Source organism: Varanus komodoensis, unplaced genomic scaffold, assembly GCF_004798865.1.
Source record: "Varanus komodoensis strain SLA01 unplaced genomic scaffold, ASM479886v1 scaffold99, whole genome shotgun sequence".
NCBI lineage: Eukaryota > Metazoa > Chordata > Lepidosauria > Squamata > Varanidae > Varanus > Varanus komodoensis.
In genome coordinates, this window is record NW_025336676.1 from 253462 (window position 1) to 273989 (window position 20528).

General features: G+C 50.2%; 1 protein-coding gene across 2 annotated transcripts in view; it reads left to right on the forward strand.

The window, feature by feature from the left end:
- PIAS4 (protein inhibitor of activated STAT 4) overlaps nucleotides 1-15736 on the forward strand; it is a 35613-nt gene extending 19877 nt beyond the window's left edge. For both annotated transcript variants that reach the window (XM_044419053.1, XM_044419054.1), the window contains exons 3-11: nucleotides 4855-4939; nucleotides 6252-6293; nucleotides 6989-7079; nucleotides 8089-8217; nucleotides 8904-9009; nucleotides 9690-9763; nucleotides 11787-11947; nucleotides 13421-13566; nucleotides 14612-15736. In XM_044419053.1, coding sequence (XP_044274988.1) covers nucleotides 4855-4939; nucleotides 6252-6293; nucleotides 6989-7079; nucleotides 8089-8217; nucleotides 8904-9009; nucleotides 9690-9763; nucleotides 11787-11947; nucleotides 13421-13566; nucleotides 14612-14814 — 1037 coding nt within the window. In that variant the 3' untranslated portion in view covers nucleotides 14815-15736. The remainder of the gene's footprint in view (nucleotides 1-4854; nucleotides 4940-6251; nucleotides 6294-6988; nucleotides 7080-8088; nucleotides 8218-8903; nucleotides 9010-9689; nucleotides 9764-11786; nucleotides 11948-13420; nucleotides 13567-14611) is intronic.
- The last annotated feature ends 4792 nt before the right edge of the window (nucleotides 15737-20528 follow it).

Sequence of the window (20528 nt, forward strand, 5' to 3'; positions counted from 1 at the left end):
TCAATGAGTTCAAGCTGGACATCGCTGGGTGCAGTATTCACACTGCAGCTGAAGGGAGAGGAAATCATGTGCATTTCATTCTCAGCTGTTTGGAAGTCTTCAAATCGTCTTGAAAATTCAGCACGCAGTGCCCCCAGCATGGATGAGGAGCTGTGGAGGTGATCAGCTGATGGTGTGACTTCCTTCAGTGTGGGCATGTGGGCAAGAATGTTGCCCTCCAACTGGCTTGAAAGAAACTTGAGCTTTCTCATAAAAGCTGTCACCAGGCTGTACATTGCATGTGCAAAGAGGCCTTTGCCTTGCAGCTTGGTATTTAGTTCATTCATCAGTGCATTCACATCAACAGCAAAAGCAAGGTCTGCCATCCAGTCTGCATCTGAGAGCTCGGTGATGCCCCTTGCCTTTCTTCTCACAAAATGCTTGAATCTCTGCTCTCAGATCCCATACTCTTTTAAGCACCTTGCCCAGGCTGAGCCATCTGACAGCTGTCTGGTAACCGAGGTCACCATGTTCATTCTCATGCTCCTCCAAAAAGACGACAAACTGTCTGTGATTAAGTGCTCTTGCCCTGATGAAGTTAACAACTTTAGTTACATCAATCACCTGGTTGATTTTTAGCACTGACTTGCAGGACACTTCCTGATGTATAATACAATGCAACAGTATCAGTTTCTGTTCTGGGTTTATTTCAGTCACTTTATCTTGCATCCGCTTCAAAAGTCCGACATTTTTCCCTGTCAAATTTGGACAGCCATCAGTTGTAACACCAACCAAATTCTCCCATTTTAGTCCCAGCTTGTTCATGCAAGTATTTACCTCTGTGAACAAATCACTCTCTGTCGTGGTCCCTTTCATCGGCCGCATAGCTGCCAGCTCCTCCGTCATCTCAAAGTTTTTAGTTAATCCACGTACAAAGATGAGTAACTGGGCTGTGTCATGGACATCACAGCTCTCGTCCAGAACCAAGGAGAAAACGTCAAAATTGTCCACTTTGTTTTGCAGCTGAAGCTCCAGATTTTCTGCGATACTCTCCACCCTCCTCATTACGGTTTGCCTGGAAGGGGGCACGTTAACGAACACTTCTTTTTTCTCCGGGCATAGAAGCGCTGCAGAGTCCACCAGGCATTCTTTGACAAACTCCCCATCAGAGAATGGCTTACTTTTTTTGGTGATTTTGTAGGCTATTAGAAAGCTCATCTTGACTGCTGCGTCCCTTGATGTGTGATCTTTGGTAAAAAAAATCCTTGCTGCTTTTGCAGCTTAGCTAGCAAAGCTTCAGATGTCTGTGTCCACTTTGCATCAGTCAAATGTTTGTACTTCTCCGCATGTTTGGTCTCATAATGTCGATTCAGATTATAATCCTTCAGCACTACAATCTGTTCTCCACAAACTAGGCACACAGCTTTGCCTTTGATTTCAGTAAAGAAATGCTTGGAAGTCTATACCTTCTTAAAAACTCTACATTCCAAATCGATCTTTCTTTTTTTGGTGTTATTTGACATCTTCATGGGCTTAAGCTAACCAACAAACAAATCAGTGCATAATCCTTCTGCAAAGTACAGAAAGTAGGCGCGAAAAAACGTTAATTTAGCAGATCCTTCAAAATAAAAGCAGTGCAGTTATATTGCTTGCATCTATAGTACGACGATATATATTTGTATTGACTTTTAATTTGCCAGTGACCTCATGCGGGCCAGTCAGGGTCAGCCATCGGCCGGATGTGGCCTGCGGGCCGTTCAATGCCCAGGTCTGATCTTGAGAGTATGGCCCTGAGAGCCTTCAAGGAAAATTGGTGGGATATGAATAAAACAAGTACAGAAAATAAATAGAAAACCTAAAATGGGCAAACTCGGAGAAGGGCTGTGGGGACAGTGCAAGGCCCACCGTGCAGTTCAGGGCTAGGAACATACCGTTTTCCCCCAGTCTGGAAAGAGAGGCTCCGTGTCCCCAAGGCCCAAGGTGACTCTGCTCCAGAACTCTTGCACCTTCCCGGAGGAGAAGAGGCCCTCCTAGGTGCCTTGACCGGGCCCAGGACAAGCAGTCAGTGTTGGGCTAACAGTGGGTGCTGCGCTACCAGATTGGGTGGCACATTAGCAAGGAAGGCCAGCACAGTCGCATTGCTTTTCAGGAGAGGATATTTCTCCAAAGTGCAGGGGCAGGTTAAAACAAAGGGGCTTAAACCCCTTCAGAAGGCTTGGCAGTTCCTCCAAGCCACTGTTACAAAAGTTAAACATGGGTGCATAACACAGGTCAGGGAAGGAAGCACCTAGTGCAAGAGGTCACTTCCGGGCATGTTGCCTTTCACAGTCATGGCCTAGAATTGCCTTTGCCTTTTCAGCTGCCACATCAGGCTGCGGATTCCTGCTTAACTTGTTGTCTGCTGAAACTGTGAAATCTTGCGCAAGTGAAGCCTCTACAGGACTGCCCCCTCTTTACAGGCACCTGGATTGGTCTGGGTGTGTTGCATACATGCCTGCTTCCTCTTCCTCTTCCTCCTTATCTTACAAAATGGGGACCAGGAGCGGAAAAGCGGGCCCCACACTTAGGCATTAGCGGTGCCCTCCCAGATGCCTTGGGATGCAGATCCCTGGTGGATGGGGGGTGCTGAGAGTTGTTGCTCAGGGTATCCGGAGACCCCAAGGCTGGGAAATGCTGTTGATGATGTGGATTTTGGGCAGGGCAGGGAACTGCTCCTTGGAGTTCTCAACATGGTTTTTGGGAAGAGGAGAAAGAATGGATGGCGGAGGCTTTTGAGGCTTGCCTACCTCCCTGCTTGGTAGCAGCTGGAGAGAGGTAGTGAGACTGGAGTTTTGATGTGGGGGGGGGGAGTCCCTGGAAGCTCTCCCTGCTGTATGAGGAGTGGGCCCTTGCCTCTGCCCTGAGGCACTTGTTTTTAAAGCTCCTAGCGCACCCCTCTCCCCTGGCAGGCTGCCACAGTTCACCTCCTTATGCAGCCCCCCCCCCCACACACACACAATTTGGGAGGTTTTGCGCCACCGCTGGGACTGGCCCTGCCTGACTTTGGCAAGCTAAGTGTGTGTGCTCTGAAGGTTCACGAGGCTGTTTCAGAACTGGCCGGAGCCCGGGCAGACCATTCCATGGCAGCAGGATGTATGCTTAATGTTAACTTTGGCCCTTGCATTCGCCTTGGGAAGTTCCTCAGAGGACAGGGATATAAGCTTTGGAGCCTGTTTGGATAGAAGCAGATCTAAAGGTAAGCCCACCTGTCACACCTGTTTCCAGTGAGCTTTTCTGAATGTGTAGCAGCTCAAATTTATCCTGTAAATGAGCCTGCCAAAGTTACTGGCCTGCTTTTGTTTTTACTTGCCTGCTGTAGGTTGGCAGAAATGGGATGATACAGCTCAGCCCTTCCTTCAGAAATGTGGGGGGGGCAGTCCCCCCCCCACTGCACTGCGTGCAGAAGCGAGGCGAGGAATGCAGTCCTCCTTCTCCCAGCTCTCTCACTCGCACACCTGTGATTTATGTTTGCCCATGGCAGCCGGGGGAGTCCTTCAATAAAGGCTTCTCTGCTTATTGGGAGAAAAGACACTGTTTCTCTCTTGGCTTCTCTGTCTCCCTTCAACCAACAAAACATGGAGTTGTCCAGCTTGCAAACAAGAAGAATAAAAGAGTTGGTGTGGATCCAACTGTTCTTCTTAGTCGCTGCTCTGGGACGGAGGTGTGCCAGAGCACTGCCAGGTCATTTTAAGGCACGGATGTTGTGGGACTGAACGTTCCGTGAGCCATAGCCAGTTGCACACCTGTTTAAAGGAGAGCCGTTTTATTATTTCGTGTGCCAGGCCTTGGCCCATAAAAGTCTCCTCTGCTTTACATTGATCAGTCTTTGAAGGTGCAACGAAACTTTGTTGTCATTTTCCTGTTCTGTGACCGATCTTTCTGCTACCTTCTGTTTGGCGGAGTTGCAGCACAATGAAGACCATAATCGGATTTGAATGTACTGAGCAGGCAAAGGGGAAGAATTACATGGACTGTGGGGGAAAGTGTGAGCGCATTTGAATGCCTCCCCATGGGAGAGGCTGAACTGACCCAGGATGTAGAAAAATATAATTTCAAGGGGAAAGGGTCACAGTACAGCTTGGTCTGCTTCTTGTACATGTAATACCAGGGGATGTCTTCCTTTTAAAATAAAACAAAGAACAATAAAGTATTGTTTGGAATACTTAATTTGCCTGCTGGGTTTATCTCAGTCTTGCATTTAACAACCTGTTTGGTCACTGACTAAGTAGGTCCATGGGGGAAAAAGGATCCCTCTATTGCCATGCTGCTTTGGGGTGTGTGTGTGTGTGTGTGTGTGTGTGTGTGTGTTGGGGCGGGGGGGCACTAGCCAGCTAAGAAACCAGTAACCTGTGCTTTCATGGTGGTGGCAAGAGTGCTGGGAGCTTTCTGTCATCTACAGTCAGTACGAAATTGCGGGCTGCTGTGACAAAATTTTCTTTTCAAGAGGCTGATCACTTTTGTGGTTCATGTACAACTTTGGCTGGTATTGCTCTATGAATGCTCTTCAGTTTGAATAGTCTTTGGTGGCATATGTACTCATCTTCTTCTGCTCTTCTATCAAATCTTCTATGTGTACCTGAAAAGCATACAAAACTAAAATAACATTCCAGCCAGCCACCATCCCTCCAAGATTGCAAGGGGCTCCTGCCAGTGCTCTGCTTCCTCCAGGTAACAATGTCCAGCCAGCCAAGCTTCATAGGTCTGGCACTTCTGCCATTGTCTTCAGCAAGGAGCGCATGGCATTCTGGCTCTTGCACCGAAAACAGCCTTTTGGAGCAATGGCTGGCTTTCCTGTTGCATTCCTGTCTGATCTTCCTTTTTGCTGCTTGCCTCCAGTTCCGCAGAACAATGAAAAGCTCCAGGAGAGCCCCTGCGTCTTTGCCCTAACGCCAAGGCAAGTGGAGCTGATCAGAAATTCCAGGTATTCCATGAGGCTTCCTTGCTGTTCCTAACCCAGGGTGGGTGGAAAGTTGTTCAGGTCCTGGTAGACTTCTGGATGTCATGCAGAACATTCACAAGCCTTGACACTCAGTAGTTTTGACAAGCTACAGAGAAAGCTTTTCCTTGTTAAAAAGTAATTGCCTCTTCCACAAGTCTGCCTTGTGCAGATGATGATGATGATGATACCACCACCTTCTAGGGCTATAATCCCACCAAAACAGCTCATCACAGTAAAATTCTCTAGTACAGGCTGAGCAGGAGGAGAGGAGCAGGAAAATGGGGTAATTCCACTTGTCCTGTTGAAAGACGCAATTCTTCTTTTGCCCTCTCTGTTCCTTTTCCTCATGGTGATGTGTCCTTACAGATTGTAAGTTTGCAGGCTGGGGCCACATTGTTAAATCAATTGTGTGTAAGCTGCTCCAAGAACCTTTTTGGCTGAGGGGCAGCATAATAAATAAACAAACAAACCAGTATACATTTCATTAAACATCGAATGACAGCATTCCCCTCAGCATCTGATCTAGAGAGTACTAAAAATACTACAACAGCCCCAAACCATTACAGTCCAGTAAACCATAATCAGAGCAGGTTTGCATGGCCGTCCTAAAAGTCCATCCTAATGGGGGACATACATTTCAGCCCATGTGTTCTTCATCTGTAAAATGGGTGTGTTCATTGCTTGCCTTAGTGCACTTCTGACTTTGAAGAGTTTTGTATTATATTCCCTGATGTATACACACCTGAATGTGTGCTTGTGGAAACAGTTTATGGCTCCTACCCAACCAGTCCTGTGCTACCTTGCTAGCTTCTCTTTATCTGAAGGCGCATGTCTCTTGGGCTGGATTTTTACCGTCAGGTTAGATTTTCTCCAATCTGGTGGGATAAAGTCTGGGGTGGGAGGGCAGTAGCTCACACTGGCCCTCCTGGCATTTCTGTGAGGGTGACGCCTCTTTGCTGCAAACATGTCCACCAAGCATTTGTTGTTTGGGGTGCTATACAACTAACCCACTGCAGTTGAGCGATGGCCAGGACTCTGCTGATGGGAAACCAGTCCTTATGGCTGGGGAGACCCCAGGAAGCTTCTCTCTCACCTATCATTACTTACTGCAGAATAAGACTACTTTGCCTTTGTGGTCTAACCAGGCCAGCAAAACCATTATTTCTTTTTAGAGTTCACTGCAAAATGTAGCAGTTGCTTGTAGGTTGTGGCTTGTGGTAAAAGTCTCTTCCCACCCCACTTAAAAGAGAACACTTCACCTGTGGGCTTTTCTTTCCTCGTTTTCATTTGGCAGGGAGCTGCAGCCAGGTGTGCGATCAGTCCAGGTTGTCCTCAGGTAAGCCTGAACAGCTGGGGGTGTCGTAATTAAAGCCCCTGCAACAAAGGGGCTTTAATGACTCTAGAGGTCATGGAGTTGGCTGGAGGGCAATGAGACCAAAGCAATGGTGGGGGCTGAGAGCCTCAGTTCCCTGGGGCTGAGAGCTTTGCTGCAGAACGGTTCCCCGCGTCCCTGGCTGGAGGCCGGGAAGGGCTCCTTCAGCTGGTGGTTGATGCAGCAGTTGCCCCTGGATGTGGGGCGTGGGGCCAGCGGCATGGAGATGCCCTGCAGATGGGGGCAGGAGTGCTTCTCTTCACCTGGCTGCAGGTGGGGCACATAGAGTGGCTTGCCCTCTCCTCGCTCATGCTGGTGGACATGTGGCCCCCTCGCTTTCCCCCACAGAAGTGGGCGGGTGAATTTATGGGGAGCCCCACTGCTCCAGGCTCCTCCACCACCCCCATCCACCTCTGGTGGCCACAGAGCTGTTGTCCATGAGGGTCCCATCTGGGTGGAGTTGGAGATGTGCACTGTCCTCTGGGCTTGCAAGGTTGCTCCAGCGTGCCAGTTCTCCCAGGCACAGGGGCACAGAGTTGCAGGAGCTGCCTGGCTGAGGCAGAGCACTGCAGTCCTTCCCATCCAGTCAAAGGTTCAGTGCATGGATGGGGAAGGCTGAATGGAGGACCATTTCCTCCATGTTTGTTTCATCTCTCCAGAATCTGCTACACAGACACCAGTTGCCCTCAGGAAGACCAGTACCCTCCAAACATTGCCGTAAAAGTGAATCATAGTTACTGTTCTGTCCCGGTAAGTCAACCCGAACATTTGCTCTGAACCTTGGCCCACCAGCGATAGACACTACTGGCTTCAGGGTGCTGCTGGTTGGGCCTTTCCTGGTGTCCCTGAGCATCCCAGCCTAACATTCCTCTCTGTGTTCAAGAAGGTACAGTGTGGCTGGAGAGAATTCTTCCTTCGCGGGTCCTTTTTCTCCCAGGAAGGAGGCAGGAGGTGTCTGTGCCAGGCGCCTCTCTTCTGTCCTAGAACCCACTTTGCAGTTGAAGGATCCTGTTGCCCCTTTCCTCCACTGCCCTTGAGAGTGGTCAGTCTGTGGCAGGGAGGCCCACTGACCTTATCGTGGTCCACTCCTGGAGAGGAGCTGCAGCTGCTGAACTTGCTGATGGGGGGGAAGATCGGCAGTTGCCCATGCAGTGTTACATTCTCGCCTGCGAAGCATCGGAATCAAGAAAGTGGCCCAGAAGCTCAGCTGGTCCAAAATAGGGCAGGGAGGGGTTCTGCAGGGAGTGGCCAATACAAGCCTGTTACATCTGTGTTTCAGTGCCCTGGCATGTCATCTGTTTCTGGGACCAAAAGTACCAGTGTTAACCCAGAAAGCCCTACGTGGCTTGCTCCAGGTACCTGAAGGGTCATCTCCCTCCATATATACCTGTCAGGACCCCAAGATTGTCTTCAGAGGTTCTCCTCTGGGTGCGCTCTAGAGATGTTTGGCCAGCACCTACGCTATACTATTCTTGGTACCTTTCTATTCTCCCAGGGGCTTTAGTCCTCCAGTTCTAAAAAAACAAAAACCTTTGCTAATACATTTCTGGCTTTTGGATAAACTGCTTGGCCTTTACCCTGGTTTTTGCTTTAGCTTCACTTTGTTTTAAATGTGAAGTTTGCATATTATATTTTAGTATGTGCATATTATATTTTAGTATTTCTTGGCTTTACAGGTTTGTATTGTGACCCTCCCAGAGACCTCTGCCTGCTAGTTTCATGGAAATGCCATGAACACCTCCCCACTCTCTCTTTCTAGGGCTATTATCCCTCAAACAAGCCAGGCGTGGAGCCCAAGAGGCCTTGTCGTCCAATCAACCTCACACATCTCATGTACCTGTCTTCTGCAACCAACCGCATCACTGTCATTTGGGGCAATTATGGAAAGGTGCGGAGCAGGTGTGGGTGGGCAGGCAGGAGAAGAGGGACCCCACCTTGGGTAACCCAGGGAGAGTCGCAGGCCTTGGAAAACTCCTCCAAGCTGCTGCTCACAGGTTCCCAGGCCAGCCAGCAGAGTGGGAATGTTTCTGAAGAGATGCGAGGAGCCAGCGAAGGGAAGGGGGGATGGCTGTTGCCTTGCCCAGCCTTGACCCCTTGGCCAGGTGTCAGGAGAGAGGAACTGCCCCATTGGAGGGCTTGCCCTACTCTCACCAGCTGGCCCTTCACATCACACCAGAACTAGGTGTCCAAAGCAGGGATGCAAACTTCAGAGCCAGGGGCAAATTTTCAGCCCCACTGCTTCCTAGTTTTCAGCTGCCCCACAAAATTTTCTCTCCACACCCTTCCTCTAGCCTTTCCCTTTCTCTGCCTGCTACCCCCTGCCTCCCTATTCCCCTTCCTAGCCTCCAGCCTCACTATTTCACCCTACCCTCCCTTTTGGCTACCCAGTCCCCCCCCCCCCCTCGTGTGATTGGCTCCAGCCTCCAGGGAAGCCCTTTTTGGTTTCATCCAAAGCAGTTCCTCAAATGTCCGGATTCTGTCTTGGGGACCCCTGACCTGGAAAGTCCATGTTTAGGCAAATATTAAAGAATGCTCTGTGTGCCTTTTGTCCCCCCACCCCCTGCCTCTGCTCAGAGTTATTCCGTGGGCCTCTTCCTTGTGCGACAGATGACGTCGGCGGAGCTGCTGCAGAGGTTGAAAACGATTGGCATCAAGCACCCTGAGCTGTGCAAGGCGCTCGGTGAGCCTGGTTTCCCCCACTGCGCGTCTGCCTCAGCCCAGTGGGCCTTGGCGGGGCTGCAAGGGAGCCATGCCATCATGGCAGCAGCATAAGGACAGCAAGGGAAGGATGGCTTAGGCTCCAGGAGAAACTTTTGAGCAAGGCTCAGCTGAGAGAGTCTCCTTCCGTAGGGTTTGTTCCCCACCACCCAGGGTGGGTTAAGATATACACGGGGAGGGAAGTACTGTTTCCGGAGATCCGATCTGTTTGCCCCATGTATCTCCTGGTTTGCTGGCATTTGGCTTTGCCTCACTGGCATTACCAAGATGCATGGTGGTCGATGGTGCAGCAACAGGAATGGAGTGGCAGAACGGCTGGAGCAGCCGCTTGGTCAGCTCGAAAAGCACCCTGGAGAAAATAGCGTTGCTCTAGAGCCCAGCTGGCAGTGCCCACCCTTGGCCCCAGTGCACTCATTTTCTCCCAGTGAGTGGGCAGAGAGATGCGCCTGGACATAGGAAAAGGCCCAGGAAGATCTGGGGCAGTTCCACAAAGCCCACGAAGGGACACAAGGGGGCGGGTGTGGTGAAGTCTTCCCCGACTTTAACTGGGAGGCTGGGGTGATACTGGGGCAGCTGCTTTGGGAGTGGGGAATGTTGCTGACCAAGCATCCCCCTGATTTCCCTCTCCTTCCCAAACTGCAGTCAAAGAGAAGTTGCGCCTGGATCCAGAGAGCGAAATCGCCACCACTGGTGTGAGGGTGTCTCTCATATGCCCGGTAAGTGCCGCGTCCAGCATTGAAAGCAGGCAGGAGGGTCCTCGCCGCAAGCAGAGGACTCCTCACAGGCCTCGAGGTGATGCGGCCCTGCTCAACATCAGGTGGCATTCCAGATGGCCAGTTGCTTTCTGCGTTTTCAAGCCTTGCACCCACCTTCCATCGTGACCTGGCCTGACCTGCCAAGTGGAGTCAAAGTCCTTGGACTGTTTTCTCCCCCACTGCCAAGCTGGCCTACAGGCTTGCCAGCTTCCGAGAACAGGGAAGATCACTCAGTGAGGTGGGTTCACCCTGACCCAGCACCGCCCCATCACCGTGGCTGGAAGCTTTTTATCTGCCTTCTGAAATGGTGCCAAAACACATTTTCAGGTTGCAAAAATGAAAGATTTCGTAGTCCTCACATTTGCTTCCAATCCCTCTGTCATCCCATCTCTCTTCTGGGGTTTTGTTTGTAAAATGATTGTATTTGTGCCCCATGCTGCCTCTTGGTACGCGTGTGCTATGAGCCCCTTCCTGGCAGACAGAACCCACTTGCAGAGCCCACCAGGAGGCTGTCCTTGTCTGGTGCCAGGGGTGGGCAGAGCTCAATATGTTGCAGACTTCTGCACCTGGCATCCACTGCCTCTGGCTGGGCAGGTATGCTAGCCTCAGGAGCCCCAAACACCTGAAGCTCAACTCCCTGGCTCCCTGTGCCTACAGAAAGCAAATGCCAAGAGCTGCCCTAGACTCTGCCGCTGGACCATTCCGCAGCCCCAGGACATCAGAAGAGCCAAGGGTCTCTCTTGCAGCACATTCTGTCTCTGCAGGATCCCACCCATGGGACACAAGTGCAGCAACATCCCTGCCCCAACTTCTGTTCCTCAGCAGCCTGGATTCTGGCTCCCCCTGTCGGCAGCTAGTGCTAATTGCATTTGCTTGCCAGCTGACAGTCTTAAAATCAAGTGCAAATACATAAATGAATTTAGGAAAGTGGTTTTTAAAGAAATCAGAAAAATATTGAATATAAACATTGAAGCAGACCCTGGAACAGTATTATCGTCATTATTTAGAAAACAAGTGGGAGAAAATATTAAGAATTGATGGCACATTTATTAACAGCAGTAAGATTAAAAATAGCAAGGAATTGAGAAGTAAAAGGTGATTATCAAATTGATGACTGGAAAAAGAAGTTTGGAATATAGTTATTAATGATAACTTGCAATAGTAAGTGGAAAAAAGGTTTGATGAGTAAAAATAATTTTGAAAATATTTGGAGACTGTTTTTTGAATATGCCTTAATAAAAGGAAAGGGATGTGAACCATCACAAGAGTCAATGCAGTTCTGGAAGGGAAGTGGGAGTGGAGCAGCTGGAATGAATACATGATTTTACATTGTTGAGTATGATTTGTTGGTCCTGGTAGAGCTAGCAGTATTTTGTATTGTTTGTTTAATTATGTTTATTACTATTATATTGATTGTATTGTTTGTTTAATTAATAAAAAGTAGAAAAAGGAAGAAAGTCTTAAAATCAGACAACATCCACCACAGCAGAATAACCAAAATGAAATAAATAAAAGTAATAATTTGGCATTTATAATAATTGCAGCACAATCTTTGAGTAGCTCAGTATAAAATTAAAGTAGCAGGTCAAAGTTTAGATGCCTGCCTAATAAGGAAACTTTTAGTATGGTGTCTAAACATGTTCAGTGGGGGTGCTGGATGGATATCCCTGGGAAGGGCATTCCACAGCGCCCCAAGGGAAGGCTGTGCCTGGGGTGCTTAGGGCTTCAGTGATGCAGCATTGCTTTGAAACTGAAAAGGCTGCAAGGTCGACCAGCAGCCAGCAGGACTGAGTCATCACGGCCAGACCCAGTGACCAGCCTCGCTGCTCAGCTCTGCACCAAACAAAGGTCTCCGCTGTCTTCAGTGGCAGCCCCATGCAGAGTGCAGCCAGTTGCCAGGGTGGGAGGCTACCAGTGCAAAGAAGCCCATAGCCGTGTTATCGCCGACCTAGCCCAACCCCCATGAATTCTCTTTCTTCCCCAGCTGGTGAAAATGCGTCTGTCGGTGCCATGTCGGGCTGAGACCTGTGCCCACCTGCAGTGCTTCGATGCTGTCTTCTACCTGCAGATGAACGAGAAGAAGCCCACGTGGATGTGTCCAGTGTGTGACAAACCGGCCACTTACGACCAGCTTATGATTGACGGGTGAGTCAAGCCCTGAGCAGAAGCCTCTCCGCGGGTCTTCCTGGCCTGCCCTGCAGGCAGCAGCTTCATGTTGAGGCTGCACCTCTGGGGCTGAGCCTCAGGAGAGCTGTGTGAACTTAACAAGTGCCGTGCTGGATCGGAGCAGGTCCCCCTCATCTGGCTTCTGCTTACCCTGTGGCCAACCTGCTGCTCCCAGGGATCTTACAAACATCGCCCTGCCACCCGAGTTCCCCAGCAGCCTTCATACAGAAGCACACTGCCTCTGCCACTGGACTAGGAACCACTTGGGCAGCCCCCTTTTAAAGGTGGCCAAAGGGGTGGTCCTCGCTGCATCTCGCCGAAAGGAACTTCACCATTTCGGCCCTGCGCTGTGTGAAGAAGTCCTTCCTCTGATCTGTCCTGAGTCTCCCACCCCTTGGCTTCCTGGGGGTGACCCCGCTGGGTTCTAGGATTATGAGAGAGAAGAACACCTCCCTGTCCACATGTTGCACCCTGTCTTCACAGAGGAGTTGCTCCAGCCCCGTATCCAAGGGTGGCCCTTTACCTCGCATGTCCATCTTCTGGTGTAGGGCAATGTGAGGTAGGCAGGTGATGGGGCAGTGGAGGGTTGCCCACCCATGGTTTCACGCATTCATTTTATCTCTTTTCTTTAGGGAAAAAAGCCTTTCCACAACACAAAGGTTCTTATTGCCAAGGAAACAGTGCCATCTTTGGTAGCATTAACTCCTCTATTATTATGCCCTTGAGCAGGCAGTGTGGATTTCTTTGTTCTCATTTCCACACTTCTCTGGGCAGTTCCCACACAAGAAAACCCTAAAATACAGTATGATGAACCGTACCATAAAGCCTGTAAAGTGGAATAGAAGCAGTGTTAAAACAGCAGAATGAAAAGATCTAAAATAAACAAGACATTTTAAAACAAAACCGAAGAAAAGAATGCTTTCGGCTGGTGTGGAAGACTGCAGGGCAGGTGCCAGATGAACCTGCCTGGGAAGGGCACTCCTTCCCCAAGGTGTCACCGCAGAAACGGCCTGCTGCTTAAGTGATTCTCCCTGACCTGACGTGCAGGCTCTCTCCTGGAAGGCCTGAACTCAGGATTGCTGAACAGGACTGCGGAACACCCTCAGGACCTATATCCCAGGGTGCGATATATGCAGGACTGGCAAGCGAGACTTTGCCGAGGGTGACACTCAGGGTTGGGGATCTCTGCCTGCCTGGATTTCAGAGGGAGGCGGGCAAGCTTGGCACAACTCGAGCGCAGGCCTGGGTGGCTGGGCACATGGAGGAAGCATCCCCTGCAGCCGCCGCTGCCTCAAGGTGAACTTGCTGGCTTGCGCGGGCGAAGCTGAGACCCACAAGAGTGGCTGCCCATTCACTGACCCGAGCAGCGACATGCGCTCGTGTGCTTCTCAAACCCGCCACGAGGAGCAGCCATTCGCAAACTCAGAAAGCTGCCATTTGTTCTCTCTCCAGGCTCCTGTCAAAGATCTTGACAGAATGCGAGGATGCTGATGAGATTGAATACCTGGTGGACGGCTCTTGGTGTCCCATCAAAGCGGAGAAAGAGAGAAGTTACAGCCCGCAGTGTCCAATATTAGTCGGCAGTGGATCTGCCACAGGTGAGTCTGAGCATGCAGAAAGGCACAGGCACTTGCCCTGCTCTAAGCCCGACCCCAGCCCACCTGGGCCAGGGGTGGGTGGTGGCTCTCCAGGCCACCGGAAGGATTCCTCACTGGCCCTCTCTAGCTTGGACCCCCCACCGTGGTCCCTCTTGTAAAGATGAGGGATCAGCTCACTGGCATGCTCCTAGGTGAGTTGGGACAGATCGAGAGCCGTCTGTCCCCTTTCTGCTTCGCCCGTGAACCACAGTGCAGGGAAGGGCTTCACCGATGTTCCTCCCTGCCTTGGGCCTGCAGCATCTGGCCAGGCTTGCAAGCCGCCGTGTCAGAGGTGGCGAACGGGCAGAGCCTCTGTTGCTGCTCAGCCAATGCAGGGGCGATGGGATGGGGAGAGCACGGCTTTGCATCACTTCCTGTGTGGTGGGGAAGCTGGAATTCAGAGGCCAGGCTTAGCGAATCAGTCCTCCAGTAGATTCCAGAGCCTGGGGATTTCCCGTGACACCTCCTGATGTGATGTTGCTCCGGGGGAAGATGGGCTTTGGCAGGACCCCAAGGCTCTCCCATTGCATGGGGTGAGCCACAGCCCTTCTTTCTTTTAGGTTGCTTGCAGACTCTTCTAGGATGGGGATGGGGAGAATTCCAGTCGAACATGTTCCAGCAACTCACTTCAAACAGGGTCTGCAAACTGCGAGTCCTGTTGCTAGCTTGGGCATATGCCAGTAATGTTTCGAAAGTACTCTTAGTCCATAATAATAATATTAGCAGTAATAATAATAAATTCTCAAACATTTTTATTAACTTAAAGGTGTGGTCCTATTCATGTGTGTAGCTAGAAGAAGCCCCACAACTCCCAGTGTTCCCCAGTCGGCTTTATAAATTGAAAGTGCCTCAGGCTGCACCTGACAGTCTGAAATCAAGTTGACCCACAAAGAGTGTCAGGCGTGGATGGATTTGAGAACGCCAGTCTTTCACTTTTCCACCCCTTGCTTATCTTTTTATTCCTCCCGTCTGTCCCTCTCTCCCTGCTCTCATCACGCCTTTCTAGGGGGAACCTCTGACATCAATGGGGCGTTACCCTCAACCCCCAGTGTGGAAAACGGCAAGGCTCCTGCTGACGTGGTGGACTTAACACTGGACAGCTCATCCTCTGAGGAGGAGGAGGAGGAGGAGGAGGAGGAGGAGGAGGACGGCGGGCCCAAAAGGAAAGTGCCCCGCGTATACAAGAACGGCTTGGCTTCTGCCTGCTGACTGCAGGGGGCACACCAGAACCTCCGAGTGGAAAAGCTTGAATACCTTGGTGCTTACTCAGATCTGGGAAGAGGGGCTTTTTCTCCCTGCCCAGTTCCCTCTGCCCTTCAGTCTCGTCCCTGATAGCTTCCCTTTGACTTCCCAGTTTCAAGTTAAGACTTTGGGAAAAGACCCGTGGGGGGAAAGGGGCGGCACTGTTCCATGGCTGGAAGAAATCCACCTGGCGAAACGATCTCCAGCGCTCTTGGCCTCCAGCTCAGCTTGAACTGCCTTGGGAAGCTGGGGAGCATCCCCCTCTCACACACGCAGCCTGTTGGGAGTTTGCCACTGACCCAGTTTCCCCTCCTTGCTCCCCTTTCCTCCCTCCCCCATCTCTTTCTCCCCAGATGCTTTTTGGATAGCCCAAAGCTGGCTGGCTGGAGCTTGTCCAGGTACGGGTGGGTTGTCTGAACTTTCACAGGCCTCCAAAGTTGTGTGCGTCTTTCCAGTTCTTTGCCTTGTTCAACATCTGTTCCCAACACAAGCGCACAGCCTTCCCTTTCTCTCTCTCCCTCTCTCTCTCCCCACTCCCTTTGCTGGACATTTTGAGTACGAGATGCTTTCCTCACCAGTTGGGCTGAGAGGTTTCTAGAACATGGCAAGATTCCCAGTGTGTCTGCCCCACCTCCGTTCCATAGGCACGTAAGGTAATTGTGGGGTGGGGGTACAGGAAGGGCAAAGACGGTATAAAGCCAGCTTGACTTAGACATGCTTGGCTTGTTTCCAGCTCCGAGAGAACCTCATGTAAAGAAAAGATGGGAACTCCTTTTTTTACCCTGTTCCGAAATTAATGTAGAATGCTAGCATAGTGTTTCCCCCTCCTGTGTTCTTTTCTTTTTTAAGTTGAACAGAAGCCATTGCAGGGGGCGTGGGTGGGAGGGGGTGGGCAGAAATAGGGGGCTGTTGGAAATGCGGGAAGGACTCACCCACAAGTCTTTCAGTTTTTTTTTTTTTTTTTGAAGTGCAATAATTGGTGTGTTTTGGAAGATGGAAAAGGCTGCATGTTCCCCACTTCCACCAAAGGCTTCATCTTGAGCCAGGCGTGTCAGGGAACGGAATGGCTTTTTCCTTTTGTGGGGTGGGGTGGCAGCGGGGGGGGGGGGGGAGGGGAGGGAGGGTGGGGCTTCCCGAAAAAAAAAAAGCAAGGGGGGGGGAATCCCCCCCCCCCCCCAGTTTCTAGCCAACTACCTCGGTTAAAAAAAAAAAAGAATTCAGGTGTCAGTCAGTCACGGAAACAGTGCGGGGTGGGGGCAGCATGCGAGTGACTGTCTTGTGTTCGGTTGCCTCTGGACTCTCAACGGCTTTGATACTTCTGTGTCCCATAGTGCGTGTGCTTGTGTATTTGTGGACCCTTTAAAGAGATGCCCCTCTCCTCAGCTTGGCCTCGGATGACTTGCCCCGTGTCTGCTTGGGACTGTTCTGCCTGTGGGGGAGATCAAGCTCACCCCACTAAGCCCCACTTCAAAGGGATGCTGCCAAGCAAGCCTACAGTAACCCACAACGGATGTCCAAGGAGAAACGTGAAGATGGGAGGAATGGATGGGGTTCGGTTGGTCCAATGACCAGACAAATGTGATGTGAACTGTGCCTCATGGGCTCTGGTTGCATCCTCCTCGAAGCTGAATTGGACAAAGATTCTGGTGTGTTCTGGTTCTTCTTTCTCCTTCCTTTCCCCACCTTTTCTCTTTCTTGACTTCTGCTGTGTCCATTCCTCCTCCTCCAGTTCAGTTGCAGCAGGAAACATGGAACAATGTATAATCCTGCATTTCTCCCATTGCAAAAATCACACCTGGGCTGCTGCCTCCTCTTGTGATATGGTAGAGAATGCCTGCCCTCCATTAAAAACCCAAACCGCTGGTTCTTCTCCGGGTGCTGCAAACAACATGGGACAGGTTGAGAACCTTTCGAAAATTCAGATGTGTGACTTCTGACTGTTTCTAAGCCTGAGAAGCTGGATCTGCATCCTGCATAGAGAGACTGTGGACCACGTGGAGGAGACAAGAAGCACTTGTACGCTTAGCTGAGTTGGGTCAAATCCTTCCTGTATCCTCACTCGGCTTTTCCTTCCTCCCTCTCTCCCACACCACTCCAAAACTTTTGGGGGACTTTCACACAGCCCTTACGATAAGCAGCACCAAGCAGATAGCCAGGTTTTCTCTCTTGTTCCCACTGCCCCCAAACTCTTCTGGAAATCTCGATGGGCAAGATTTTGCCCATCTGGACCCATCTTGGATCTTCTGCCCCATCTCCTCCCCCCATTGCTATGCTCCAGTCAGCCATCTCAGAGTTAAGCAATACATGTGCAGTTTTTTAAAGACACACACAAACCAGCCAAGTTCACATGCTTTCAAAGTTTGGACTGAACATTTCCAGTACAGATGGCAGTTTGTCTCTCCAGCCCGGCAGTAGCGTTTGGGAGCTCCCCATCCATGCTTTCATTCCCTCAATATTTGTATTCTAATTTAATTGCCTGTATAATGTCTTTGACTTACCCTGCCCCTCCTGCCCATCCACCCAAGCTACTGCATCCTGAGACATGGCCTTCATCCCTCTTGTCTTCCCCCCACCCCTGCCCAACCCTGGCTGGTCAGCTCTCCATTCTGTACATAAGTTTTTACTTACGTAGACCCTTGTCTTTGCTGCTGCTTGTTTTTCCTTCTCTCTCTCTCTCTTTTTGTAAAGAGAAATTATTTTTCTTTCCTTCAATACACATTCTTCAAGACTCAAGATTATAGTGTTTGTTAAATAAAATATTTCAGTTTTAGTTTGTCTTGTGTCGAGTCCTGTTGAACCCCAGGGGCCAGCCAAGGCCTTACACTCAAGATCTGAGAATGCTTAAGATGTGAGACCACCTGTGCCAGAGATGAGATGCATTTGATTGACTAGGATGCAGGGTTCAAACGAGGGAAAGAGAGCTTATATCTACCTTCTCTGTGGCTGTGCCAGATCCCTGAATAGGCCAGGGGTGTCCTCCAATGTCCCCTGGGTTCTCGGGCAGAGAGCAGAGGACAGCTCGTCCTGCCATATATACTGTTTCCCTCTCCTGAGTTTGGCAGCATGCAAAAGCTGTAACCCCACTTTCCTGAAAGAGGGCAGGGTGAGGTGAAAAGTTTCAGTTCTCACAGCAGAAGCAGCTTTTATCTAAGGAATACTGGGAGGAAACAGCTTCAAGGCAATTATCTCTGGTGCTCTTCCTGACAAGCTGAAGGCCATAAGGTAGGCACACCTTTGAGAAACTATCCTGACCTTTGGACACAGTGGTGTTTACTACACTGCCTGTTGAACCTTGCCCTTGCCTTATTTCTGATGGAGCCCATCCTTATATAAGAGTTGGGCTTGTGCATTACCTATTTGATTCTGGATGTGTTCATAAAGGTTCCATCTGGTCCAGTGCCTTGTCTCTGGTGGAGAACAGCCCAGGAAAGCACACAAGCTGTTGAGTTCAATGGAAGACACAAAGCAATCCTTTGCTGTGCAAGATCAAAGCAAGGGTCCCACTTCCACAGCTATCTGTTCACAAGAGGCAGTACAGTGGACAAAGTAAGGCACACAAAGGATGATGTTCCTCTTCTGAATGGGGGCAGGCATAAAATAGATCTCCTGATCTTTTGGGCTTCTCCCACAATTGATGCTTTTTGGCCGTAATTGTAGGGTCTCTGGGGAGCTGAAATTCAGACCAGCTTGAGATCCATTTTCTGCCCACCCCCCCAGCACCACCTTAAGGAATACTCGGTTGAAAGGAGTAGGAATTTTGCCCATTGTTTCTGTGTTTGGCAAATGCTTTGAATCACCTGCAAAAATTTCAGAGAAAGAGTACGTTGGAAACAGGCATTTTGTTTATTGTGGTATTTGGTTTGCAGCACTAGGCTTCCATTCTCCAGTTCAGAGGATGGGGAGATTCTTCGGGGCACCTGGCAGAACAGGTGGTTTCATCTGGGTTGTGGGTTTTTTCTGGCCTTTGGGACCAGTAGCCACTTCTTCCATAGCTGGCTCCTTTAGACTCCTCTCCATTACTCTGCATCCTGGCAAATTCTACAACCCAGTAGTAACTTCTTGAGCATTTTGCATGTAAATGCACCCAGACTAGCTTGGGTTGTGGGGGTAGTTGGAGCAGAGGCATGGAACTTCAAGTCGAGTTCCCACCTGAATTTTTGCAAATGGCCATGTCACTTCCCCACAACCACCGATTGTCCAACCACTTTCTAATTTTGACCCAATTCTAAAAGTTTGAAATGCCTTTCTCAAGACTTGGCTACAAGCGCTAAGGGCTTGAAGCTACAGTTTACTGCATTGGGTATGTCTCTTAAAATTGCTTCTGTTTTCCTGTGCCTCTCCAGGAATGTGGTCGCTGAAAGCTGCTCTGAAGTTGTCTGGCTCTCCACCCATTTTGGAGGGGAAGGATGTGAGTGTGGGCATGTTTTGCACATCACCATGTGGTCAGTCCACAGCCACAAGGGTCCTTCAAGGTTGTCAGAAGCCAACTCAGCGTTTTGCTCCTCTGGGCAAAGGGTTGGGCAGCAACAAGGCTGCACCATTTCCATGTATGTACAAGTGCTAGATGGCAGGCCATTGGCACATGTACACCAGTCTGCCAGTCCTGTGCCACTTCTCCCTCTTCCTGGCCCCAGCCTGCCACCATTTCATCCTTAACAGTCGGACTGCCCATTTCTTGGTCACACAAGAGTGTGATGGATTGTCAGCAACTTAACCTCATCTTGTGGATTGCACGTGACATCTCTGGAGAGGTGCAGCTGTTGCACTTAGTTCTTTTCTCTCGATGGCTGGATTCAGACAACCCCATAATCCACATGTGAAGGCTTGGTTGGTTGCTGAAATAGAGGATCTTGTGTTGTTTGAATCCAGGGACACTACTGAGTCACAGCTTGTTAACCTTGAAAGAACTCAAGTTGGGTTGTGAACTGGATTGTTTACTATGGTTTCTTCCCTTGGCCTGTTTCAGGCAAACACATTTCAACAAGCAGCCCAAGACAGGCCTTTTTATTCCTAAAGATGCATAGGATTACACCACTAATGTAGCAATCTGCCCTGGGAAGTAATCTTCCCTGAAAAGTGGCCTAGGAACATCTTGTATGAGGATGGCCAGTGTGGTGTAGCTGTAAACATGTTGAACTGGGACAAGGGTGATCAGTTTAAGTGGCCACTTAACTGCAAAGCTTGTCGAGACATTTGGGGCCAGTCACTGATTCTCAGCTTAACCCACCTCGCAGGGTTTTTGGGAGAATAAAATTGAGAGGAGGAAGATTAGATAATTTGCCTTGAGTTCCTTGCCTGAGTAAGAAGGCAGAACATACACATAACGAACAAATAAAAATGGCTACAGCATACAATGCTCTTATTTTTATCAATGTTATTGTGTTTGCCTATGAAGCAAAGCACATGCGGCTGACGCTTTTGGGCACGCTCCCCAACCAAATCCCCAGCTGTAAACGTGGTTGCAACACGTGCGCCCGCTTCCGCGTCGACTGGAAAGAAGATGAAAAATACCCTCCGCGCAAGCGTAAACTCCAAGCGAGTCCCCCCTCCCTTTACCGCCGGTGGACCATAGAGTCGCGCAGAAAGGGAGAGCGAAGCCGGTCCGCTTGGGCGCATGCGGCCCGAACACCCAACTAAGCCACGCCCCCTCCACCCCGCCCTAGCCGGCTCCGCCCTATAAA